At 39.8% G+C, this 27,847-nt stretch overlaps 1 protein-coding gene across 1 annotated transcript; it reads left to right on the top strand.

Annotated features, from left to right (window-relative positions):
- FAM177A1 (family with sequence similarity 177 member A1) lies at nt 1-27,619 on the top strand. The gene is made up of 5 exons (XM_037900610.2): nt 1-541; nt 11,127-11,303; nt 22,088-22,154; nt 24,180-24,277; nt 25,434-27,619. Exons 1-5 carry the CDS (start codon nt 458-460, stop codon nt 25,644-25,646), a joined length of 639 nt encoding a protein of 212 aa, XP_037756538.1. The 5' UTR covers nt 1-457; the 3' UTR covers nt 25,647-27,619.
- Nucleotides 27,620-27,847: the final 228 nt, after the last annotated feature.

The raw sequence follows: 27,847 nt of genomic DNA on the forward strand, positions 1-27,847 counted from the left end.
TGAGAGTGGGTCTCTGCTTGGCAGCAGGGGTCCCGGCTACGGGGGCGGGTCTCTGGTGCCGGGGGGCGGGGGGATGCTGGCTGAAGGGGGGTCTCTGGCAGCGGGGGAGCCTGGCTCTGGGGGTGGGTCTCTGGCGGCGGGGCGGGGGTCCTGGGTTGGGTGATCTCTGGCGCGCGGGGAGGCCCGGCTATGGGTGGGGGGGGGGGGTCCTGCGTTCGGGGGATCTCTGGCGCGCGGGGCCCGGCTATGGCGGCGCCCTGGCTGTGCAGCGGGGCCATATCCGGGGTTGCAGGGACGGACGCTGTTCCGCACCCTGCCGCAGGAGGTGCCAGGCCCAGCCGGTTGCTTGGCAACGGCCTCTCTCCCCGCCCTTGCGCTCCGGGGGTGCTTGCGGCGGGCGGGGCCGCTCGTGACTTCACTTCCTAGGGCCGGGCGGACTCCGCGCGCTGGCGGTGGTATGGAGCAGGGTCTCTCCGCTATCACCCTGTACTGCGCCTCCCCAGCCGGGACCGCATCCCCCGTTGCTATGGAGCAGGAGCAGGTGAGACCGGCTTCCCCAGGAGCTTAGGCACCGGCTGAGCCCTCATTCCCCGCCCCGCACAAGGGAGGGGCTGGCCGGGCCGGGCCCGGCCACCGAACACCACCCCTGGGGGGACTGGCCGGACCCTGTTCTCTGTTCTCCCTTCTCCCGAGGGCCAGTGAGGCAGCTGCTGCCCGCCACAGAGGCTGCCCGGCCCCTAGGGGAGCAAAGGCGGGTGGCGTGGGTCCGTAGCCACAGCCAGGGGCCTGGGAGTCAGGACTCCTGGGTTCTTTTTCCAGCGCTTCCTGTGTGTGGTCCTCAGCAAATCACCTTTCCACGGCTCCGTGGCCCGCCTGTGCCACCACAGGGTAGTGATTCCCTGCCCCACAGGGCTGGCGTGGGAGCGGAGGTCATCAATGTTTGTAAAGCTTTCAGAGTAACAGCCGTGTTAGTCTGTATTCGCAAAAAGAAAAGGAGTACTTGTGGCACCTTAGAGACTAACCAATTTATTTGAGCATGAGCTTTCGTGAGCTCAAATAAATTGGTTAGTCTCTAAGGTGCCACAAGTACTCCTTTTCTTTTTGCGAATGTTTGTAAAGTGCTTGGAGAGTCTTGGATAGAAGATGCTACATAACTGCACATTTTTTGTTTATTTTGATGGTAATAAAATAATAGCCTCCCAAGCCCTAGACGTTACTTGCCTCTTCCTGTGGCTTAACACAGTTGTCAAATATATATAGACACAACATTGTTTTACCTTGTAATGTATAGCTTGAAGATCCTTTCCTATGGCTTTTCCTCCCACCTTTAGAAAATTGGACCTCTTCCATAAATGATTGCTTCAATAACTTCATGATTGATTTGAAATATGGCTGTCCACTTTTGTCAAGGCTTATTTGTAACCCTACAGGGGATGGCTTTGTAGAGTTTAATAGGTGATGGCAAGTGGTTCCTCGCAAGTGGTTGATAGGGTTGGATTGTGGGCAAAATATGTCTCTTAGATTTTGATTTAAGTGTGAGAAGCTCAGTATTTCTTCTAGCTTACATTTTGTTTTCTTGCTTGCCAAAGCAGCGTAACCATTTACTACAATGCCTGTCATGCTTTTGCTCTCCCCCCCCCCCCCCCCCCCAAATAGAACTTTAATTTGTTTTCACTCCATTTAGGTTGTGAACAAAGACTTTTTTCTGGCAAAACTAGCTAAACAGTGTAACTGGGTGGGGGTATGCAAGTGAAGTCAATGTAGTTTTTGGCTTTGGTATAATAATGACTGGCTGGTGGGATAGTGTTATCTTGTCAATTTTTTTTTAATCTCTTACAACAGGGGGCAGCAGCATTGTGGAGGTGGTGGCCCCAAGTGATACCTGATTCACAAGCCTTATCTTGCAAGCCCTCCAACATAGAATTCCCAGTGAATTCATTAAGAGTTCTGCACATGGAAGATTTTGCAGAATCCAGGCTCATGAGTAGCATTGGGGAAACTGAAAGCTTACTAGGTCTTTACCTGTCTCAGGTTTTATACTAGAATATTAATTGCTTCATTTTGTTCAGAGGGGACAGTGCTCCCTTTTTTTAAACACTTCAGACATCTGCACTGGCCCAGATTTCTTGTGTTTCACTTAGTAAATAATGCCTGTTACAAATGAGTTTGATAAATTTTAAATTAAGACGGGTTTCAGCTTTCAGCAAGTTGTGGTGCTAACTTGGCAAGTGTATTGAGATATAGCCATCTTACATATAAAGGACATTACTTCTTAAAAATAGTCGTTAACCTGACAAATTTCCTTACCTCTGCTACTTGTGACATCTGAGATGACCAAAAGTGAACATTTACGCCCCCCCCAAAAAACCTAATATGCTCTTTCACTACTCCATGCTTTGTTTACTTTTTGCATTTCACAGAGTTTCACTTTTATAGCCAGCCACTAGCTGTTTTCAGTTCTTGTGTTTTGATGGTTGCTGCCCTCAGTAGAAAACTTATTAAATTCAGTTGAAATGTTAAAAAAGATGCAAACCTCCCCCCAAAAACCCAACAACAAAAGAAAATAGGATCAATAAAGGCATTCGGAGGTAGTGTGTATGGAAATATTTCTCACTAAAACCTGCCAACTTTTTCAGTGTTCCTTTAAGCTTCCTGATCTTTGTTTCACTCTCATTTTAGGTCTTTTGTCCTATACTGAGGCTTGTGTAGGTTGACAAGTTTTACCTGAAACAAAGTAAGGACATCCTTTGGTACAGAATTTTTGAGGACTTCTGATCTGAACAAGTGATGAGGCTGATGGATTGAAAAGATTTGATGCACAGCCCTGGTTTACATATTACTTTTTTCTGTTGGCATTTTTCTTTAAATGTGTGAATTGAGTACATGTGAAACTGAGGAGGCCTTGTAGCACTGTCTTAGGTCCGTCATACTATAGCAGGTGCCATGGTAGCTTACTTGCAGCTCTGCTAGAGCACCCAAGTCTTCTATTATTATATATGTGTTCCAGTAACACCTAGGAGCCAGTCACGGATCCTGACCCTATTGTGCTAGGCACTGTACAAGCCCAGAACAAAAAGCCCTGCCTAGGGTGACCAGATGTCCCGATTTTATAGGGACAGTCCTGATTTTGGGGTCTTTTTCTTATATAGGCTCCTATTACCTGCCACCCCATCCCGATTTTTCACGCTTGCTGTCTGGTCACCCTATCCCTGCCGCAAATAGCTTACAATCTAGTATAAGACAGGAGACAGATGGATACAGACACAAGGAAACAATGAGATTGTATTGGTCAGCATAATAGGCAGCAGTTTCAGTGTGTCAGGAGCCTAACCATTGTCAAGATTTGTGCAGGTGTCATATTAAAGGAGGGATTTGAAAGAGCACAATGAAGTAGCTTCATAGATGTTTACAAGAAGCTGCTCCCAATTTTGAGGGATAGCATGGGAGAGAGCACAAAGATACTTGTCTGCAAACAAGTAAGGTGGAGAAGGCTGACAGAGCAGAGACAGGAGTTGACATCTTAATAAAGCATATGATAGATGATGGGGGCGGGGATAGGTTGAGAAGGGCCTTGAAGCTGAAGACAAATACTGTGATTTGATGGAGAAGGTGGAGCCAGTGGTTGGATGCAGAGAGTGAGGTGATATGGTCAAAGTGATGAGCTGGGAGAAAGATCTTTGCCTTAGTATTCTGAATGGATATGAGTGGGGGAGAATTGCATTTGTCAAGGCTGGAGCAGAAGTCATTATAGTGATCCAGACACAAGATGATGTGAGCTTGGGTGAGAGTTTTAGCTGTGTGGATGCATAGGAAGGGATATATGTTGAGGATCACAAGCACAAAGAATTGCCAAGCCTTTATTGCTTCTGCTATTCTGTTCTTGGGCTACTGTTCTTAGCAAACTGCTGGTTGTGTGATGCTTTTATGAAGTGCACGAATGAGATGAGACTACTAAATTAATTTTTGCTTGTGATCCAACCTAAGATTTGAGCTCAGGTATGCCAATGGAAAAGCTAGTGTAATAATCCACTGGTATATTTAGCCCCTTCAAGGTGTACTAATTTAGCCTGAGTCACGCTTCCTATGTTCTTAAATTGTTTAGATACTGATTTCTTTGAGCTATGAACCTCTTAAGAATGGAATTTGAATAACACTAAAAGCAAACTACTGTGTTAATTAAATGTTAAGATTGTAGGATTTTTACTTTATAGATGTAGCAGTGCACAATGCAACATACATACATACATTTAAGGGTAGTGGAAAAGTGGAATTTAAACATAATAAATATCGAATCATTACAGTTTTACTGTAGGAGTAGCACAGACAAGTGCAGTTCCATTATTATAATTTCTATGGTGTATTGCATTGTCATTGTGTGGATATGTAACAAAGAGCTCTATTGTAATACATATACACAGGAGTTACAGTAAAGGCTACTGTGGAAACTATCTTAGAATTTACTGACTTCTATAATTTAATGCAATGTTAAGGTTTAGATCAGGGGTGGGAAAACTACGGCCCCAGGGGCAGCATCTGGCCCTCCAGATGTTTTAATCTGGCCCTCGAGCTCTTGCTGGGGAACGGGGTCCGGGGCTTGCCCTGCTCCAGTACGCCAGCTGGGAGCGGCGTCGGGGGCTGGCCCCACTCTGCGTGGCTCCCAGAAGCAGCAGCATGTCCACCCTCTGGCTCCTATGTGTATGTTACCCAAAATTGGGTCAGCTAGTAAGCTTAGGGAGGACTAATGACCCACCTGTGTTTGGCAGAAAGCAGCATGTTTATTATACTGATAGCTAAGCTCAAAAGAAGGGGTGGGGGAGGGTCTCACACTCACACACGCAGACTCACGCTCCCAGGACAGGCACGGCACTGGAGATGTCAGGATCCTTTAAGGTAAGTGTCTCACAGCACAGCGATGGACGATGCGATGAAAGTAAGTCTTCCTGGGGCACAATGGCAAACCACTGGCCAGGTGGTCTGGGCGAAGGGCCTTCACAGGAGGTACAGGCTTGTGAGTGCACTCCTGAGCACATGGCCCCTTCCCCTTTTAAGGACCTGCTCCTCATGGCCTGCTACTAGAGATGACTTGGCCGTGTCTGGTTGATCACACTCCACCTCGGACAGTGTCCATGCATTGGGTGTGTGAGTGCTGCCTAATTAGAGACACAGACACCTTGTCTACCTGGGAGCTGTTCTGATCTTCCAGCTGTTCAAGCAGCCCATTCATCCCACAAGCATTCCAGGATAGAGGGGGAAAGCCACTTCAGAGGTGTTCAAAGAGGGAGAGAAGACAAAAGTGGGGGGGGGCGGGGAGGGGGAGAGAGAGATAACAGACCTTTTGAACATACAGATTATACATAGCATACAGATCACTGCTGCTTCTACAACAGTGTAGGGGCAGCCAGGGGGTTTCATATGCTGCCCTTGCCCCAAGTGCCTGAAGACAGGGCAGTGTGCAGAGTCGCCTGGCTGTGCCTCCATGTAGGAGCTGGAGAGGGGACATGCTGCTGCTTTTAGGAGCTGCTTGAGGTAAGCGCCGCCCAGAGTCTGCACCCAGACCCCCTCTTGCACCCCTGCCCCAATCCCCCTCCAACCCGCCAAACCCCTCAGTCCCAGCCTGGAACACCCTCTTGCACCCTGAACTCCTCATTTCTGGTCCCACCCCAGAGCCTGCACCCCCAGCCAGAGCCTGCACCCTAACCCCCAGTTTTGTGAGCATTCATGGTCTGCCATACAATTTCCATACCCAGATGTGGCCCTTGGGCCAGAAAGTTTGCCCACCTCTGTTTTGGATGTTAAGGTAATCTTTTAACTTTAATTAAAAGAAGCCAAAATAGAAAAGCTGTTTCAATAAATACTTTTTCAAATGCACCTGTTTAGTTTAATGTCTGATTCTCAAACAACTGAACAGGTTTTCTTCATTATTCAAAATAGATTACCTATGGGTTGAGAATTAGTAGGAGACCTCATTCATGAGTTGCCAGCTAGCCATTTTTATTCTAAGCATTTGTACCATTTGTAAGCACAGAGATGGGGAAAGGAGAACAACAACAGTGGAAGAGCATCTGTGTATGTAGACTTTAGACTTACAGGGATTTACATTGTAAATTCTACTAGTTAATGTACAGCAAAACTGTTGAAAAAAATTTGATTTACTTCCTGGTGCTGCAGTGTGTTTTCAAATGACATTCATGTGGCTTTACAGATGCAGTATTTACTAGATCTCTTTTTAAAGTAGTGGAGGGAATACGTTCTTGGTAGATTCAAGTGATTTCATCCCTGACTTCATAATTGTATGGATTTGAAAGAACTGAAGCTAGTCTTGAAGTAGCACAAGACAGTGAAGTTATACAAACTAAGCACTTTCACATTAAATGTTTTGACATTAGAGACAGCATTTTCATAGGTTTTGACTTATCAAAGTTAAGCTGAGATCATACAACCTGAATGTAATAGTAAAAAAATAAATTGGTTTGTCTTCTCTTCTCCCCCACTTTTTTCCTTTGTCTGTTTAGACTGTAAAATCTGTGGGATAGGGACTTGTCTTGCATGTCTGTGAAGCATTTAGTACACACTGTGATTTAGAACAGAATTTCGGTCTAAATGTTGTTAAAATTTATATAATCATAGAAATGCAGGGCTTGTAAGGGACCTCGAGGTCATCTAGTCCAGCTCTTTGTGCTTAGACAGGACCAAGTATTCTTTCCTGGACCATTCCTGACAAGTATTGTCTAACCTATTCTTAAAAACCTCTAATGACAGGGATTCCAAAACATCCCTTGAAAGCCTATCCCAGTGCTTTACTATCCTTATAGTTAAATTTTTCCTAAAATCTAACCTGTCTCCCTTGCTGCAGATTAAGCTGATTACTTCTTGTCCTACCTTCAGTAGATATGGAGAATAATTGTTGTCTTCTTTATAATAGCCCTGAGTATATTTGAACATTATCAGGTCCCCCTGTAGTCTTCTTTTCTCTAGGCTAAACATGCTCAATTTTTGTAACCTTTCCTCACAGGTCAGATTTTCTAAACTTTTTATCATGTGTTGCTGTCCTCTGGACTCTCTTGAATTTGTCCACATCTTTCTTTAAGTGAGGCGCCCAGAATGGGTGCAGTACTCAGCCTGAGGCCTCACCTGTGCCAAGTAGCGCAGGAGAGTTACCTCCTGTGTCTTACATACATGTGTGTGTTACTTACTTACATAAATACTGATCAGTGCTTAAAATCCCAAAACATAGGGCACAGTCTTTTTATTCAACAGAATGTTACTGGTTAATTGTGAGGGGCTAGTTTAAGGATAACCCAAACTACACAAACTAACAGGAAGTGATGTTAGAAGGACAGGGATTTCTTATTGTGCCTTTACAGAGATAGGACAAACTTATTTATCCACAAATTTAACTTCCAGATCCTGGAATTTTGGGGAGTGGCTCTGGGCATTGGGATGCAGGATTCCAACATTTTCACTGAACATAAACCCCCTGCAACAACCCATTAGACTACTGCCGCTTTAATGTAATTGGTGTAAACTGTGCCACAAACACGCAAAGGAAAATTGACAACTGTTACAAACCAAATGCATAACTACTTGTTTAGCATAAGTAGTTAGAATATGTGCTAAGTGACCATTCAAGGCAGAGTGGCCCCTTAACACATATGCAGTCATGGGAAGAAAAGAGGGAGGGTTAGTGGGTTACAGATTGTAGTAATAAACCATAAATCCAGTGTCTGTCTATTTATGCTAAACAATTTGTTCCACCTGGCATTTAGCTGTGACACTTGGAGTACCTTTCCCAGACTGGAAGAAGAGCTCAGTGTGTCTCTAAAGCTTGTCTCTCTCACTAACAGAAATTGGTCCAATAAAAGATATTACTCACCCATCTTGTGTGTCTCATATCCTAGAACCAACACAGCTAAAATTATGCTGCATTAGCACTAATAAGCTTTATACTGCCAAGGCAGAAGAGATTTTATCTGTTCATGTTAAAGATATGAATCTTGTTTGTATCTGAAAGAATCCTCCAAACCACCTGATAGAAACTCGTCTTTTGTTCAGCCGCATTGTGACTATAAGGATTTTTTGTTTTTTGAGCATTAGTATAGTGGTGAATTTTTCTGTTGCTAGCTTTGGTTAATATTTTAAATAACTACTTTTTTGTAGAGTAGAGGGACTCTCTCACAACATAATAGGCTGGATTTTTTTTCACTGTACAGAATGTTATGTTTTCTGTAAGCCTTTATGTATGTTGACATTTTTGTGTTCTAAATGTCACTGTTCAATCATAGAGACAAAGGTGGACCAACTCTTTACTTTACTCACCTTGTCTCTCTAATATCGTGGGACCAACACTGCATGCAACTGTTCAATCATACTCCTTTTTGTTGCGTACCGTTCTTGTATGTTGCCCATATAGATTGCTAGCTCTTCATGTCAGAGACCTTGTCTTCCTGTCTCTAAAGGGCCTAGTATGTTCCTTCTGTTGTGAAAATGTGTCTAAAACTTACAGATCTATGGAGTCCCATTAAGTGTATGGAAACTCATCTTCTTGCTGGCATCTTCTCTATAAGTGTTGGGATTGAGGTGTTGAATTCAGGTTGTTGAGAAATAAAAGCAGCATGAAATTCCTTTCCACTGTTTGGTGGCATGTGTGTTGGAAGATATCTGCTTAACAATTAATTCTGATGGTACCGTAAAGTTCAGCTTTCTCTTTCTTTTATGTGCTGTGATTTACTTATTTCAGAATTATTTAGAATTACATTGTGTGTCAGTTTGATCTTTAGACTTGCCTGCTTTTCCAAATCTTTGGAGTTCATTTTCAAACTGATATCTGTTCTGGGATGGAAGTAATGTTATCATTGGGGATAGCTGTAAAAATCTGATCTTTGAAGACCATATTATTGGGTGAGTTTGAATGACTTGGAAACATAATTTTAAAAAAGGTGCTGTTAGTAGATTAGATCTGCTATCTGTAGCTGTGGTCTTGTGGGAGAAGCAAGGGGGCAACATTTGAGATGTAAAAAATGTTTACTAAGTAGAACAGGGAAGTTTTTAACATCTATTTTGGGGGGAGGGGAAGTAAGAATAATAATGTAGATCATACACTTAACTATCTGGATTTGTTTTAATATTTTTGATATCTGTATAAAAGGGAATTAGTTTAATCCAGAGTTGATAAAAATAGATTAAAACATTTTTTATTTAAATTGGACTTTTAAATTTAAAATTAAATACAGGTGGTTTTTTTTTAATAAGCCTATTTTCAGATTTGAAATTGACAATTTATGTTAAGGCCTAAACTTATCTATTGAAATCATTTAAATTAAATACAAAAAAAAAAATATTAAGCAGTAATGTTTGCTGCCAGGTTTTAAAGAGAATCAAACCACTGAACTTGTTGAAGTCACTGGTACCAGAATTTGTTGATGTGCTAAACCAGTGTTTGACAGCAATAGCTTTTTTCTGTAGGAGCAGAGAGAATATTCTCTTCATTTCAGCTTATTCAGCTAGTTCAGTTCAGTGACTAGCTCATTCATACTTAAAGCGTGGTCTATACTGAGAAAATGAAGTTGGCTTAACTACGTTGCTCAGAGGAGTGAAAAATCCACCCCCCTGACCGGCGTAGTTAAGCCGACCAAATGCCCAGTGTAGATGGTGTTAGATTGACGGAAGAATTCTTCAGTTGGCCTAGGTACTGCCTCTTGGGGAGGTGGAGTGCCTGTGCTGATGGGAGAACCCCTCCCATCTGCGTAGGTAGTGTCTACACTGAAGCGCTACAGCAGCACTGCTGCAGCAGCATTTCAAGTGTAGATGAGCCCTAAGATACCAATTGGGAGTTTGAAAAAGCTGAAAAGCTCATTTTCCTCTTCCAATATATGAATGAAAACTAGGTATGAGAGGATGAGAGATACTGTTTCTATAATTTGGAAGGACATGAGGACCAGAAACAATCAGTTCAATTCACTAACTGCAGATAATAATTCCTAGTTTAATAAATCAGTTGATTCTTAAATGCAAAACACGTGTTGATAACATTTTTTTCTAGTGTGCGGCACATTTTAAGGAGTTTTATTTAATAATAATTAATAATAAAAAAAATTAAAATGCTGTTTTGAGCTCTTTTAATTGCATATATTGCAAGTAAAAATAGTCTAGTAATTAAGTGTATAATTTGCTAGTTTCTAACATAATGTAAAAAATAAGAAGTGAAAATTAATTGAAATTGAGCTGTATAATTAAATAAATGTGTATAGGCACAGTGTATCCTCCTGGTTAGGAAAAAAAAATAAGCCTCAGATTTAGGGTAAAGTCTATTTGCAAATCAACCAATGAGAATCAACTATTTTTCTTTAGGAAAAGAACTAACAAGTACAAATACAAAACATGATTAAAATCAAGGTTGTATGGTTGCTGATTTAGGTCATGATAACAATTGTTTATTTAAATGGTTTTGATTTAAATCACTCTATCCTGATTTCATCCCTTACAACAGCATTTTTCAACGCGTGGGTTGTGACCCCTCCTCGGGGTAGGCCTGAAGGACTAAACTGTGTGTGAGAGAGAGAGAGAGAGAGAAAGGGGGAGACCATGGACAGGCCTTTCCATTGTTTTTCAGTGTGTCAACCTTAACTCTCATGGTTTTGAAGGATACCTTGAAAACATGAATTGAATGTTATGTGAAAGAGTTGTCTGCCTGAATTTGCAAAGAGCCTGAAACAGTTAAGAATTCTGACCTCAACTCATTTCAATGAGTGTTAACTCAGATGCCAATGATGATATTTTAAATGTCAACATTAAATATTTCATTGTTCACCAAAGCACATAGAGAAAAGAAAGGATGTGCCATGTAGTGAAGATCTACACAATATAACTTGTAGTGATGGCAGGGTTGAAGTGAATGTGATTAATTGAGCTTTCTTGAAATGGGGAGCTCAGCTTTAATAAGTTTGGGAAATGCTACCTTACAGCTGCATCACTTGAAAAACAAACTCCACCTCAATTTTCAGAAAAGCTTTCGGTGATCTCTGCTACTTTAGATGAGCTGACAGATATTTGGGAGAACCAAGCCTCCAGTTTCACTGCTTGTCCTGCAGAAGCTTGTGTTTTTGAAACGATTATTTTCTTTGTTACAGCTGCACTCAAATGGCGATAGAGGCTTTGAGAATGTGGAACTGGGGATCATAGGAAAAAACAAGAAAATTCCAAGAAGGGTCATTCACTTTGCAAGTGGAGAAACCATGGAAGAATATAGCACAGATGAAGAAGATCTGGTGCAAGAAAAAAAAGACCTCTTGCCTTCTATTGATCCTGTAGGTTTGTTACGGATAATTCTTTATTTCATTTGCCATTTACTGGAAAAGTGACAACCACTTTTTGCACTTGGAAGAAACAAAAATAAGTATTGAATTCAAATCTGACTTCTATTTTATTGTAGCCAATTACAGTTAGGGATGTAAATAGGGTTTAAAAATAATAACCATGTAACCTATTAAAATTCTATCGGTTAAATGATTAACCGTAAGGAGTTCATATAGGCGGGGAACTAGGGATGTGCGGGTGCTGTAGCACCCTCACATTTTACACAGTGAGCAACTCCAGTATAATAAAAGGGAACAGTAGAGAACTTGCAAAAATAAAATAAAAAAATTGAGATGTTTCAGAAAATACCAAAAATATATTTTGAAGTATGTTGTTAGACTACATCAAGTTCAACATCTACATTTTAATTCAACTATCCATATTTTCCTGATCCCCACTAATTCATGTTGGGTTGGAAGGGTAGAACACTGTCTTTAATACTTTGTCCTGAATAAGTTCACTGTGGTGTCAGTAACCCAGGAAGTATAGGTACGCAGGAGGAGATACTTGCTTGTCTCACTCCATTGGAGTGTGTGCTACTATGCTCTAGCCACTAAGTGATGGCACATTGGAGGAACTAACCAGCCAACCATACCACTGTGTCAATACACCCATCACATCTTAAAGAACTCCGACTCCAATGAAGAGCTTTACTGGTGGGGCTCCCACAAGGAGTATCTTGGCTTTGGTGTGGGTATTCTGCTTGTATCTTCCTGAAGAAGTGTTGTTGCCATAGGGTTTGGTTAATTAGAGGGTAGCTGTGGGAAGGGGCTGTAGATCACATTTCTCTTTTCCATGGGCTTTGAGTTAAACTAGGTGGGAAAGAGAGAAATTGTGGGTATGAGAGAGGCCAGGTTGGAAAACTGGAACTTCCACAAAAGGGAAGAGGGTATGTGGGGAACAAAAATTGGGACAAACGCAAATTACAAGGGAAACTGTGGAGTTAATCCATAATGGATTTGTAGCTTTGAACTCTATTATTGGGCTGAAGCTTGTCTTCATTTGGGAAAGAGGAACATGAATATTGGCTGGAGTAACAAAGGATGGGATAAGGAACAAAAACATGTAAAGCGTGCAACTTACTAAAAATGACAGTATATTAGGTAAAAGTGCTTTAAGTAAAGGGCAATTCTTAGGCTTGCTCATATCCTATTTCTTTAGGGAATCTGTGGGGAGCGCAGCATGAGTCACTCAGTACTGGCTAAGGAGGTCACAGATTTATGCCTGTATTCAAGTATTATTCTGAGTCAAAGTTATCCCCAACCACTCAGAATCTATCCAGGTCTTTCCCAATGCAAATCTCTCATTTAAATGTTCCCAACTATCTGCAATCAGCAGGAGGCCAGGCCAGGATGAATGATGGGACATTGTATGCAAGGCTAGGAGTACAGATGAACTGCCTTCTCCTACATAAGGTACAAAAAGATTGTTTCCTTTTCAGTCCACTCCAGAAAGCCACTTCTTAGCGCATGATCCAAAGCCCATTGAAGTCAGTGAAAAGAGTCCCATGGAATTTAATGGGCTTTGGATAAGGCCTTTAAGAAAAGTGCGTGGCCAGGACTTGTATTCCTTTGAATAGCACTCTTCCCATCTGTACTGTGTTGAGGGAAGGCACTGGAGAGTCAGCTGTAGTGAGGGTACAGGCTACGTCTACACTAGAAACTTCAAAACGCTGTCGCGGTACCTCTCCCGTGGCAGCGCTTTGAAGTGAGAGTGTGGTCACGCGTGAGCGCTGGGAGAGCGCTCTGGTAATCCACCTCCACGAGGGTAACAGCTCCGAGCGCTGGGAGTACAGTTCCTAGCGCTCGGAGCCTGTCCACACTAGCGCTTTAAAGCACTCAAACTTGCTGCGCTTGGGGGGTGATTTTCACACCCTTGAGCCAGCAAGTTAGAACGCTATAAAATGTAAGTGTAGACAAGCCCAGAGACACACCACTCTACAAACTGACATGTTTTCAAAGTACGTTCAAAGATGCATGGTAGATGGAAATAGTGTGAGGAGTTCCTCTTCTTGCTTCCTGGTTACAGATTTGTGTACACTAAGGAACATGAAGTGTGCCAAAGTTGAGACTGGTTCCCCGCCCCCCCCAAATTACTATGTAATCCTTAGTTTTTTATTAACTTTTTGAATTAAAAGAATTCTGTGGCTTGTGGAGCACTATGTTTGTTTTCACTCCTTTTTTTTCTTTTATGGAAGAAGCTTCATTTTAACAACTTCAATTAAGGTAAACTAGATGAAGGGTTGCTATTATCTGAGGTATGTTTTCTGTATCCCAAATGAGTTGAGGACACACTAGTCCAAGCTGAGCTGTGATGTTTTTGCAAACAGCTGCTTTAAAAATGTTTTGTATTGTAGGATTTCTATACACACAAATAAATAGTCAGTTTGCTGGGACCAGCATGTCTACAACTCATTATCCCAGTTGGGGTACTAAAAACTATGTTGCAAATAATAGGAGCTTCTGGTCCAATTTACCTTATAGAACATTTAGTACTTTGGAAATTCTACATCATAAAATTTTGGAGCCCAGCTGGTGTTGGCATCTTTACAGCTCCTCTATTGAGTTGAGGGAAACACTTTTTTTATATTGCAGAGAAAGTATAATTAAGCCAAAACACTTACTGAATGTTTTAGAACTAAACTGAAAATGACCACTTTCCCTTAGCTGACAAGCTTTAAGCTTAGATTTTCAAAGATTATCTGAAGAAATAGCCAAGTCTGAGGAAAGAAACTGTATCAACCCAGTCTCTCTAATTACCCCTTCCTACTCAAAACCCAGAACCAGTACTCCACTCTCATCCTCCTTGACTTATCAGCCACCTTTGACACCATCTACCATCCTCTTTTCCTTGAAATATTGTCTTCCCTTGACTTCTCTGACTCTGTTTTCTCCGGGTTCTTCTACCTCTCTAATTGCTCCTTTAGCTTGTTGTTTCCAGAGGATCCTCCTAATTTCCCCCCTCCAACTTTGTGTGGGTTCCACAGGGCTCTCTCCTTGGTTCCCTTTTCTACTCTCACCTTATCTCTAGGTAATTTCATGACTAAATTCAACTGCCACCTCTATGCTGATGACTTCCAGGCCTGCCACCTTCTGTCCTAACTAAAATCTCTGCCTGTCTCTGGCTTCTCTTCAATGATGTCTAATCATAAGATCATGCTTAACATGGCTAAACCAGAGCTCTGAGTCTTCCCTCAAGCCCTCCCTGCTACTTTCTTTCTTGATCACTGTGGATTTGCACCTCTCTAGGTCCTCGTATCCAGAGTGTCTAAACCTTGCTGGTTTTTTTTTCTGTGTATCATCTGTAAGATACATGGCATATTCTATCCATCTACACAGCTAAAACTCTTATCCAGGCTCACATCATCTCACATCTTGTTTTACTACATCGTCCTTTACTCTGGACTTGACAAATGCAATCTTGCTCTACCCATTCTGAATGCTTCTGCAAAGATCATTTTCCTAACCCATTGCTTTGACCATGATGCCTCTGTTTTGTATCCCTCCACTGGCTTTCCCTTTTCTATGCATCAAACATAAGCTGGCTTGTTTTTATTTTCAGGGCCCTTTGTGACGTTTCCCATCCTACCTGTTAACTCTCATTCACTATCAAAATGTCAGCTCTCGCCTCCAATTGGCTCATGATGCTGGCCTCCATCACCCATTTGTTAAATTTTCAAACAAGCACCTTTGTTCATTCTCTCATGCTGCTGCTTATGCTTGGAAGGAGCTCCCCATAGAATCTTCAAAACTACCTCATTATTCTCCTCCAAAAATGTCCTTAATTTTTTTTGTTTCATATAAAAGACTTAAGTGGTTAGGCTGCTGATGTGCTCAGGCCACTGTCTATCATACTGACTAATATTGTTTCCTTGTACTTCCTCATCTGTTTGCCTGTCTCTTGTTTGTATCTTGATTACAAGTTGCTTAGAGCAGGGACATTCTTTTTGTTCTGTGTTTGTACAGCGCCTAGCAGAGTGGGGTCCTAGTCCATCATTAGGGTTTCCAGGCTCTACGACAATACAAATAGTAAATAAATCTGTGAGTCGGTCAGACAATAAAGTAAAAGCAAAGCCAAGGCCATGCATTGAGTGCACGAGGAAGTCAAAAATAAACTACCCCAAAATAATCATTGGTCTTAAAGATTTTTCAGCTCATGGAAGGAGGGAGTGGGGTGGGGAACCTACACTGTCTAAGTCCTTTACCATAATCTTCAAGGAGTTTGTTTAACTAAAACATTTTACGTTGTAAGCCAAGTAACACTGAAATTCTCTTGGAATGTATCAACAAAAATACAATACACTCCCCATCCTTAGACTCGACACACATTGTTGCTTTGCTTTGACTAAATGATGTTAGGCTTCTTTTTGATCGTTCAGTGTTAAAGTCGTTAGTCCATTACAGTCTGTAGTTACACTAGACTTGTTGGTCTTATTGTCATGACAGGTAGTTTGCTGCCATGTTGTCTCTCCAAAATAATCTGAATGTGTGGGGTTTCTTTTTTAAATAGGTGGGTCCACAATGTGTAGAGCTCTTATTAAATGTCCTTTTGAGTCTTTTAGTTACTAGGGCTAATATTTCTTCAAGTGAGTGAGCTTCCTTACTACAATTCAACTTCCTTAGGAATAGAACTGTATACTACTACAGCTGAATATTCCTTGGGGTGTTTGTAAATTTTAATTTTAGTTGCACCTTCCTTCTCTGTGTGAATTTAGATAGAGAGGGTATGTGTGTGTATTTAATAGAAATGAAACAAGATTTGCAACATTAAACACTAATTGCATCTTCTAACGCAAATCTGATAAATTCCATTAGAAGAACAAAGTACTTTTCCACCCCCATTCTCCCAGTCAAAGCATTGAGATTTCGTTGAGCATAGGGGATTGGAATGCACTTTCTTGATGCTTGTTAATAAGTCTTATTTTAAGTGCCATTTTTTCTAGTATTATTCAATACATTTAAAGCTACTTCTGTTAGAGTAAGACTTTTATATAGAGAGAGCTATTCTGTGGTAATTCTGTTCATCTGACTTTGGAAGGTCTCTCTTAGTCGCTTGCAAACTAGCTGTTCTCTACATCCTAGTTTGTATTGCTTTTGGGAACTTTTGGCACCTTTGGAAAATCCTACCCATGTAAACTAAGGGAGCAAGTAAAAAGAAAGGAAAACAGAATTAATCCCTGTGTGTGTGTTTCCTTGTTCCCAGTGTTTCACTGTGAAAAAACATTTTTCTCTTTTCCTCTTGAATTAGCACAGAATAGCTTCTCTTTTGTCTTTCTCCCTCCTTTGAGACAGTTGAAGGAACACTTTACCTTTTGGATTGTGGGATACAGTGTTTCATATTGACTAGTTGTGCTGGTTGTATTGAGGGCACAGTTTGTAACTGAAGCAGGGGCTCTGATAAATAACTGTTTTTTCCTAGAATCTTATTAAAACTTTTCATAGAGGTGGTCCTGACTTACTAAATTTGTTTAATTTTGCATTGTGGCAAGATAGTGGAAACTAGAAAATTATGTACATATCATTGAATTAAAAGTACTATTAAATTGTATCTGAATTTGCATTACTTCAATAGTACGTTAAAATAATTCTGCATTTGGTTTATTACAATCCTGTTACTTTGAAAAGTTCAGTTCCTTTTGGTATTTTTAAATGTTAAAGTAATGCTTCTAGCCGCTTGCTCGCTGCTAACCAGCAGCACTCTAAAATGGTTTGTCCTGTGCACTGCGTGAATGCCTTTTTCACCTTACCATGTTGTTTATCTGTATGGTGCCAACCATTACTCCCATTTATAGCAACATCCTTTCCAGCACTCTTCCTGACTTCCCTGACTAAACAGGCACAAACATGACTGACTACATTAGAAGGACTGCCAACAGAGTACTTAATTAACAAGCATAGGGTGCTTTTGTGTAGCTAGGACAGCAGCCTTTTCGCTTATGCTTGTCACCATAGCAGGACACTTCCTATAACCCCTGCTAAAAATACATAGTGTCTGGATTCTCAGTTGGCAGTCAACAGAATGATGCAGGTAGTGTGAAAGATGGTCTTGTGTAAGCCAGAGGAACGTTCTATCAGATAAGCACTGAAATCTGGTAATCTGCATACAAACAGAAAATGTCATTGTGATGCTTTGTCTTTAAACCATAGAGATTAGTCCTAAAACCTTTGATAGCTATATACATATTAAATAACATATAAAGCAAGAATTTTCACACTTGTTTTAAACAGTACTTGTCCGGAAGACTCAATTTAATCATGGATTTCTACATAAAAAGTGCATTCTTGATGGTTCTTTTAACTTTAATACATATTCTTCACAACTCAGATAGATGTAGGTTTCATTTTTAGAAGGTACACACTATATACATTTTTAAAGTGATTTATTTTGAAAACTTTTCAGATTAGTTTTACAGCTATATCAGAAAATGAATGATTGGTTATTTCATTTACCAAAGGTAATTGAAGCAGATAGTTCACCTCCCAATGACTTCATAAATATCTCCAATTCAACAGGTTAATCATTAATATTTGGAGGATTTTCTTGTTCACTGGTGTGACTTCCTTTAAAACATCATCAGCAAACATATTTCTTGAATGGTTCGCCCTTAGCTCTCAAGTTTGCTATAGTTGGAGGGATAATTGCTGGATGTCCATGTCATAGCCAACTCCTCTTCTTCAGCAGTTAAAGTTTGACCCTGGTACCGAGTATTGAGAATATTTGCAAGAAAATGAGCTGGAGATAGCGCTTGTCCCATTCGTTTTTTTGATGCTTGAAATTTAACTCTGTTGCATATTTTTCTTTAAGATCTCACTCAGTTTCTTCCAGATTTCAACAGTGTCAGCAATAAAACAACTCTTTCCCTGCATTTTGTTCAAGGCTACAGAAATAGGCTTCAGGGTACTCAGCATGTGTTCAACATTTCTCTTAAGCCCAATGTTGAGAACTTTGGCTGTGACAGTGCCATCTATTTTTTCACAATTTTGTTCACAAACTGTCATCAGATTAGGCCAGTTCTTGATATAGTGCCCAAAACAGTCCATTACTGAGTTCCATCGCACGTCTTGTGGGAGAGTTAGCTTGTTTCCTCCCACTTTTTTCAGAGCAGCTGCTGCAAAGTGGTTGTTACGGAAGTATCTTGCAATTTCAACAACATTAGCCTTTATTTCTGGTATACTGAAGTCTTTGTCTAGCGGGTGCATCAAATGAGCACTGCAACCGTACATTATTAGCTTGGGACTCTCTTCTAAATTTCTTCTCATTGTGGATACATTTGCAGCATTGTCTGTGACCAAGCTGCGTACTAGACATTTGAGGTTTTTTTTCAGTTTGTTATAGCTTTTACTGCTGTTACTTGTAAGCATTCTGTTGTATGTGCACTTCCTGATGTATCAATTGTTTCTTTAAGGAAGACATTCCCTTCTTCTGTTGTCTCATAAGCACATACAACAGGATCGTTGTAGACATTGCTCAATCCATCAAGACTTAGGTTAACAATTTCACCCTCTAGAACTTTTGCACGCTGCTCACTTTCTCTTTCACACACTTTATCCAGCAGTTTGCCTGTGACATCTGCTTTGTTGGGTGGACTGTATCCTGGTCTTAATGACTGAACCATGTTAATGGTTAAGTGTGGGTTCTCAATCCTACCAAAAGGAGAGTTCGTTGCATAAACAAATTGCGCAATTTTTTCATCAGTTACCTCTTTTTGTAATCCGCTGGTTCTTATCACAAACTTATCTATTGTTGTTTCTGGATGATGGAGATTTTTTTTTCTTTTTGCTATAGGTGATATACTATGGCTATGTGACATACATGATGTGACTGAAACACTATCATTGGCAGATAACTATGAAACTACAGAAAATGATGGTGATCTTGAAGGTGGATAGTCTTCAGAATCCTGTATGTTGAGGATGGATTCTCTTAAACAAAATAAGTCAATGCAGTTATTTAATTACTATTACCATACTGCTCATTTACTATTATTCATTGCATTCACTGACACTCAGTACTACTTTAAAGCTGAAATTGTAAAAGGAAGATCTGCCTGTTTCAACTATTTATTTTTTATCACAACTGCATCTAAAATGATGTTACTCTATGGTACTAACTATATTTTTTGTTCAAACATGAGAATTCAAGAATAGTCCAGAAGGAAGACCAGCAGTCCTTAAGAAAGAAGTATGAAATAAAAAAGTTTACCAACCTGAAGATCCTGCATGTTCAGACATGTTCCTTTCATCCTCTTCAGCGCTGCTTCCTCCTGAGAAGGAACACTTCTCATGATGCTGTTTCATTCAGGCAACCAAGCCTTGCATTTCTTTGTTGCACTGTTTGCATTTTGCATGCATGCTTGTCTTACCCACAGGTAGAGGAACTTCAGTAAAATATTCCCAAACTGGGTCTCTTTTATGGCGTGCTGCCATTATAGGTTTTCCCTTCTAGTGAGAGAATGGTATGGTAGATCTCAAATTAATGAAGGCTATGCTCAGAAACACCTTAAGACTTCTGGAATATGCTGCTCAAACAGTTACACTTTTGTTTCTACTGCCTGTCCCTCCCATCTCACATTTATCTCCAGACATCTTCTCCTTGTCTTGGTCTATTCTGCCCCCAACAATCTTTTATTCATTGAACTTTTTGAAACTTCTGCACCTTTAGAGAGAGGTAAGGGATTAACTCTATGTACACAAATTTGCAGAGGGACAATAGGGTTGAGGTCTGTTGTTTCTCGCCTCTCTATATATTATTTATTTTAAAACATTTTTGCTGTTAACAAGCATATTATCTCTGGAGAACAAATCCACAGTTTGAGAACTGCAAAACTAAGCATCTCTGATGGTATCTTCTTGACTGAGCACTGAGTCCCATTGGGAGATAGAAAGATTAACCTAAATAATCTATACAGAAGCCCCTTGAACACCATAAGATTAAGTCCCTAATCCATGAACTATTGGAACTCATTTACAAAACTTTTCTTAAACATTATATGAATATATTGTCTCATACTATAGAATTAGAATTTATAATCGCTATTCCATGATGAGAGATCTTTGAGCTATAATGTCTCTTAGTTTTAATTATTTTTAGATAGGTTTTTTCTCAAAAAGCATTTTATCAAAAAAATCCGATTTTTATTGATTTTTGTTGTTTTCATTGTAAAATAGCGTCTGAAAACCCTTGCTATCACACAGGTGTGGCAGTTGGGCTAAGTAATCCATCATCTACGTAGACTCTTTCGTGTGACCAGTGAAATTGTTGCACGCAAACTAGCATTAGAGTAAGGGTGGTGATTGGTTGAGTTACCTTTGTCACAATGGTCAAAGACTCTTGGCATGGAAGAGATAAATGCCTTACTGTAGCTGAAAGCCTCTGCTATTGCACAGATGTAATTCATAATGTCAAAATGGCTGAGAACTTAAACTGGATGATACAGACTGCAAACCCCAGTGGTGATTGAATCTACTGTTGTGAACAAAGAGTTCTCAACCATTCTTGTGGCTGTTTCCATCGCTTCACGCTGACTCAGCAGACATTCTCGGCTTCAGAGTGACCATTCTAGAGTCTTCTTTTATAGATAATGGTTCAGGTGTGTCTCAGTAAGAACTACCATTTTACTGGTACTATCCAGCAGAAAGACCCCTCTACTGACAGTTTCTTATTAAAAAACAAACCTCCATTTGAATTCAGGAGCTGGAGATTTTCAAAGTTTTATTCAAGCAAACTCTATTATTTACGAGAAACATATCTGTTTTCTAGTTAATTATATAATTTGCCTTTTCACAACGGTCAAAGTCTCTAGCATTGTCATTAGAACTGGTTGGAAATTTTTTGATTTTTCTCCATTCCCCCTCCCCAACAAATTGTATGACCTAGAGGGATGCTCAACCTTTCTCAGCAGGTTAGAAACCTAGACACAATGCCATGGGATCCCCAAATGCTCCTGAGGTTCTAGATAGTGACATCATCAATGTGTTCTGTATCCATTTGTCCTGAGGTTGCAATATTTCCATTGATGTGCATCTCTCCATAATCATTAATGTTTCTGTTACTTCCAGAGTAGACTGCTGCTAACGCTGGTCTGTGCTCTTGAAGACCACTTGCTGGATCTTGTACTAACTGAAGCCAGTAGCTAACTGACTTTGCAATACAAGCCACTTGAAGAATTTTTTGACTGCATTAGATTATATACTTCTCGGTACAATTCAAGGTGCTGACTTGGATCTATAAAGCCCTCTAAGATTTGAATCCTGCCTGACTTAGACTGCCTCTCTCCCAGGGACTGTCTTGACAACTGATCTTCTAATGGTCCTTGTGTATGAATGAAATGGAAATAGAAGCAGGGAATACTGGTGGAGAGAATTCTACTGGAATTCTGTTTTCCTGGCTGGTCAGAACTCAAGACCTTCAGCATAGTGTGTAAGGCCCATCTATTCATTTTCTCGGATGGAGTGGAGGGTTGAATTTCTTTTGAGGGGGAAGTAAGTATAAGCAATAAGACCTCTAGAAATGGCTAGTTTTATAGCCTGTGCAGTGACATCATGCTTTAAAGATCTAAAACCAGAATTAGTATAACTTTCTTAAAACCAAAGCACTGAGCTTAGCATTGACAAAGATAGACAAGGTGGCAGCTTTCTCTTCTGGATCTGTGTTCTTTGTAGGTTACTACACTTCATGTATTTGCCACAATTTTATGGTCACAATGCTACTCTTATTAATTTTGTTATCATTACAGACTGCGCTTACCTGGGGACCCTACTTGTGGTTTCATATGCTAAGAGTTGCCACGTCAACCTTATCAGGTATTGGTTCACTTACTTTTTAAGGTAAACTACTCCAAAGAATATTAACTAGCTTTTTGAAAGCTTGTTACATGAAGTGTCACAACTGGTAGGTGACTTATTGGCCATTTGGAACATTCCAAAAGTCTGCCATGCATCTATATTTTGGTTGTGTAACTTTCTATCTCTTCGGTGCCAAGTTATTCATTTTACAACTGTGAGAAAATCAAATTCCATCTCTTTCTGTTGACAGAAAGAGATGTAATGAAAGAATAAACCAAAATCTCCCTCTTACTAAATACTAATTTCCTCAATTGTGGCTTGCTAAGGAAACATTTGTTCAGGCGAGTTGTGAGACGTAATGAACCTGTCTTCCTGGGAAGAAATGTGCATGATCTGTCAGTTGTGTGTAGCACTTGGTCACCAATTGGTTGACTTACAAAACCAAGCTAGAATCAAAGCTGCTTTAGACACTTGCAGTTCATAAGCATTTAATTGATGTGACATATGTCCTGATTTGGTTTAATAGGGAAATATTTTGATGTGCCACCAGACATATAAGAACTTCAGTAGAAGGATATGTGTAAAATAAAGTGTTTTCCAATCAAAGGCCATTAGATCTGTAAGCAAGTACGTCTGTTTTCTATAGAACTTACCATCTACAGCAGTGATGTCTATAAATCACTTGTGTGACTTGGCCTGAAAAGAACGTTGTTGAGAGTCAGTCAGTATGCATAAGGTTTTAGTTCTTGTCATCTTGAGATTCTGAATATTGTGTTAAATATCTGTATTCACAGTATTTTTGAGAAGTTTGTTGGATTATCTAATAGCTAGCTTCTTATTTGCTCTTCCCGGAGAGTGTTTAGCAACAGAGCTAACAAGTTTATACTATCCAGTAAGCTTATTTTTCGGAGGAGTCCTGCAGATTTGATGTACATTCTCCTTGGTTTTTCATCCTCCTTGCCCTCAAGGCCCTATACTGCAGCAATCATTTTGGCCAAGGAATTGCCATGAGCATATCTATTCCACTCCCTTCTTAGAAGGGATGCTCTTGAGTAAAGCGATGCACACTTAGCCCCTGGTGACTTATACTGAGAGAACTGAAATCAAACCCTTTTGATCTATGCAGCAGTGTATAGCACAGTGTAGTTAAAACACTGCTAGCCCAGAATCTACATATGTCAATACATACATTCTACATACATACATATATGTATTTGTATGTATATGTAGTATATATACAAATACATATAATTATGTTCTATTTGCTGGCTGCAAACATCATTCACTACAAATACTTGTAATCTAACCATTATTTTACTTAGGCTTATTTTGTTCTGCTTTGGAATCTGTTAAAGCAAAAGTATTGAATTACAAAATCAAAAGTACTTCCTTTGCGGTCAAATTTTCACACTATTTGGTTCCTTTTATTAATTTTCTGTTTTGTCATTCATTCCTGCATTTTTGACTAGTTACCTACAGTTACTGGTAACATTAAATGTGTTAATGAATTAAAATATATAAAGGTACTGTATTTTAAACGCACTGAATTATCAACTTGTTCATTAAAGTGCAGTTCTACTCTGAAAACGAATGTAAAAATGGGCATTATGGGGTTCTGTTTCTATTTTCCATATTATATGTGCTCATTTGAAGATAATATACTTTTACCATGGGCCCTGGAAGTTGAGCTGGATTCTTTCCTTCTCACATATTGTTGCAGGTAAAAACATTCTCCTGACCAAACTCTGCCCTCTGTGACATTTATGCAATTGTGTGCAATGCCACTGAAAACACCATGAAAGTGGAACTGACTTGAACTTACTAAATAATATGCATAAGTAACAGAATCCATCTCTTTACCTAGCTAAGTTGGCCCTCCTGTGAACAGCAGTAAACAGTAAATATGTCACTAAATTGAGCAGTTATGACTGACTACACATGATGATCTTTTTGAGTAAGCAGCTGCTATCTTTTTGAAGTAGAACTGCTCTTAAAACGAAATCTAATGAATTCAGGTAAAGGCCTCTCTTGTTTTATTTTTAGTGTGTGACTTCCTTGGGGAAAAGATTGCATCCGTTTTGGGCATAAGTACACCAAAATACCAGTATGCCATTGATGAGTATTACAGGATGAAGAAGGAGGTGTGTCTTTTTCTTTACTATTAAGTTTGACAAAGTAAAAATTGCATTATCTGTAGTATTTACTAAAGATAGCTCAATCCATTTGGCCTAAACCTCAGCCTTTTCTTTGAATCTTTCTTTCTTTTTAAAGCAGCTCTCTTCCCATATGTTTCCTCACCTTTAGACTCTTACCACTGGATTAGCAATTTCCAGACCTCTTAGTGAGTCCTGGTCACTGCTGTATTCCAGTCTCTTGCACAGTGCACTTTAAGGACAATTTGCAGATTGTGTGAGAGATGCATGTAGCGGTTATTGGACACTGACTGTATTCTTTAAAGAAATGGTGGAGGCTCAGTTTTTAAATTGTCCTGTTTTGTACGGTTATTGTTAGTCCTGAAAGAACAGCCTAACAAACAGTGAAACACTTTATACTGAAATCTTGCACTCACAATTACAGAAATATTAAGTAACTTGTCTTTTAATGATCCTTAGGTGTTTTTCATTTGTCTTTATCAAGCTACTTAACTTGTCCCAACTTCCCTGCTTGTGTCCCTTGTTCCCCCTTTCCCATGATGTATCACAAAATTAATGGCTTGCACAAATGTCCTGTGTCTTTGCATTGGCTCCTCTTACCTAGAATATTTCTAGTATTTTAAAACGGTAAAACGTTTCATCAAAATGACAAATTCCTGAAATTATGAGGGTTGACATTCGAAAGCACATGCTGGGGGAAGGTATTTTATAACCAAGTAATAACTTCTGTTTGAACATCTTTGTAAAATGGGGAAAATGCAAACCATCTTTGAAAGGTAATAGCCAGAAATATCACACATTATTGCTGTTGACAAGTAATTGGCTTATTAAGTCAAAGTTTATCTGTGTGTATCTTGTTTGCATGTGTAGAGAAAGTTCAACCCTTCAACTTCATTTCTCAGAGGCGTGTGAGAAGTGATTCTGGAAAAACGTATTTCTGAATGATTACTGGAATGGACCAGTGACTTGTAACTGATGTTTGCTTTGATTATTATGGCTGAACTATCAATGAAAGCAAACTTTTTTTTGTGAGTGCAAAGATGTGCTTGGATGCTTGTAATTGAAATTGATGTGTTCTTGCAAAAGGAGTTGTGAGGAATACAGGTTGCAGAAAGTATTGTATTTTGTGGACATTTTTTCTTAGGAGGAAGAGGAGGAGGAAGAAAACAAAATGTCAGAAGAGGCGGAGAGACGATATCAAGAGCAGCAGAGCAAGCCACAAGATGAGACTTCTGTCCAGACAGACCAACCTGAGGCAACAGCATGTAATGCATTTGTGAATCTCAATTTTGAAACTGAGGGAGACTGCCAATCTGTTGCAGAAAGTAAACAAGACTTAACTACTGTCCCTACTTAAAATATAAGGTTCTGTATAATGCCAAAATTTTTAAATTGGCAGCAAGTGTGGGAAAAATCTTGCTATACTTTTTCAGTGGAATGTAACTCATTTAAAACTCTGGCCAGGAGAGAGCTAAATAATGTCTGTTCAGTCCACAGCTATCCTGCCAAACTGACATTTTTCTGTTAAAATAAAAATTTTGGACAACAAAAAAAATCAGTTGAGTATAAATTAAATATGCTAGACCTCTCATCTTTTTCTGCACAGTGTAGGTAAAAATGTCTCTAATCTTTTCCCTGAACATCTGGTGCCTGTCTGACACTTGTGGATTGAAGAAAGTGCTATTTTATACTTTTAAAAACCTATTTTGTATTTATAAAATATAAAATCCTTATTGAGAATACTGAATAGATTGTCTGACTAATTAGTGGCTTCACAAGGCATCTCAGTTCACAATAATGTCCTTATTTATTGTCACCATTTTACGTATTTATTTTTTTAGACACTAGCTTTAACCTAAAGGTGTCTGAGTGCCTGTTGAAATAATTTCCTCTTTTTAAAAGGAGGTTGTAAGCACTATTAGAACTTGCTCAGCTAAAGCTACATCAATTGTGGAGGTTAGCAGTGCTCAGACAACGAATTCTGTTGTCTAGGAAAGAACAGTATGAGCAGCAGCTGTGTGAAGCACATTCTCACTCCATTTATGAGAGACACTTCTCCTAGCCAGTTAAATACATAGTTTCAGTAGGTTCTAATAAGATCCTAGGAAGTAAATTGAAATCGGATTCCTGGGCTTGAATTAAACACTCCAATTGTCAACATTTTAAAGACATAGGGTACCAATCTATAGCGAAAAGTGTGCTATTTGACTGTTTGGTCTGCTCTAGAGCACATATATGATGCTGTAGAGTCTCCATATTGTTACTTGAATGGAATATTTGTGTATATCATGCAAAAATAACTTGCAAAAGAGAAATAGTTTATTTCACGGCACTCATACCTGAGCTCTTTAGGTAGGGAAGGAAGGAACTGTAGTATTCCCCAAGCTCTTGCAGTGCAGAATGTTGGTAGGTAAATAAAATAGTATATAGTTTCTTCTCCACCAGCATACATCATGTAATAATTTCAAATGAAAACCTTACTATCTTTAGGTGAAATTTCTAAAATTTAAGAAAACATGAGAAATCCCGAGTGAGATTCTTGTGCGCTGCAGCCCACAAGGGGAAAAGTTACCACCTTAAGGGCTTCCTGATTCTGGATACTTTTAGGGGACTGCCTGACCTATGACAATCTTCTTGGGCTGTGGCACTACCACGAATGCCTATAGCACTCTGAGCTTGCCTTCTGTGCCCCCTACACTGGGACTTGTTTCAGATCCATTGCAGAACTACATAGGGTAGCTTTGTACTGTACTTGTGCTGAGGGAATTCTTGCTCTGCCAGGTATGGGTCTTTTCTGGTCTCTTCATAGTGCTTCAGCAGCTGTCTTAATCAACTATCCTTTTTTGCTTTGATGCTCTGTCCTTTGCCTCTTTCAGCTTTTTGATGAACATAAATCAGCAACATCCCTAGCATTGAACATCTGCAAGAGGTAGCTTGAGTCAATTGTGAGTGAAACAAAGAGCACATTGGTAATAGATGAACTACATAGAGCCTACATTGTTTAAATTTGGTATTTGTTCAGGGCAAAAGCCTACAGTAACTTATGAATAAAATCTTTATTAATGGAGAGAAGGATGTTTAGCTTTTTCTGCCAGAAATTTATCAGCTGTGACTGCACTATTGTCTATTTTCTTGTACTTTCTGTTGCGGTGAGCAAGGAATGCTTACTGTCATCGTGTTAAAGTTCTTTGTATAAAATGTATTACTCACTGTGCCTTAATACTTAATCCTTTCTTCAGTTTATGCACAATATATGAAAGTGGTTACTTTAACATTTGCTGTAAATGCATATTACTGGTTATTTTATATTTAATATAATTTTGAACTTTACCTTGGCTCTGTTTTTCTTTGATAGTGTAGACCCAGCCCCTTTGTAGTTGTGTGCATGGATCTGGGGTGCTTAAGTTACTCAATGCTTTCAGGAGAGAACAATAAGATGCATGCCCACTAAGTCCATGTCCTCTTAAGGGCATCTATTTAGACACTGAAATTCCAAGGGTGTCTCACTTCCCCCAAGCCACAAAATGCACCTTGAGCCGAACTCTGCACCTATGTGTA

The sequence above is a fragment of the Chelonia mydas genome, chromosome 6 (genome assembly GCF_015237465.2).
Source record: "Chelonia mydas isolate rCheMyd1 chromosome 6, rCheMyd1.pri.v2, whole genome shotgun sequence".
NCBI lineage: Eukaryota > Metazoa > Chordata > Testudines > Cheloniidae > Chelonia > Chelonia mydas.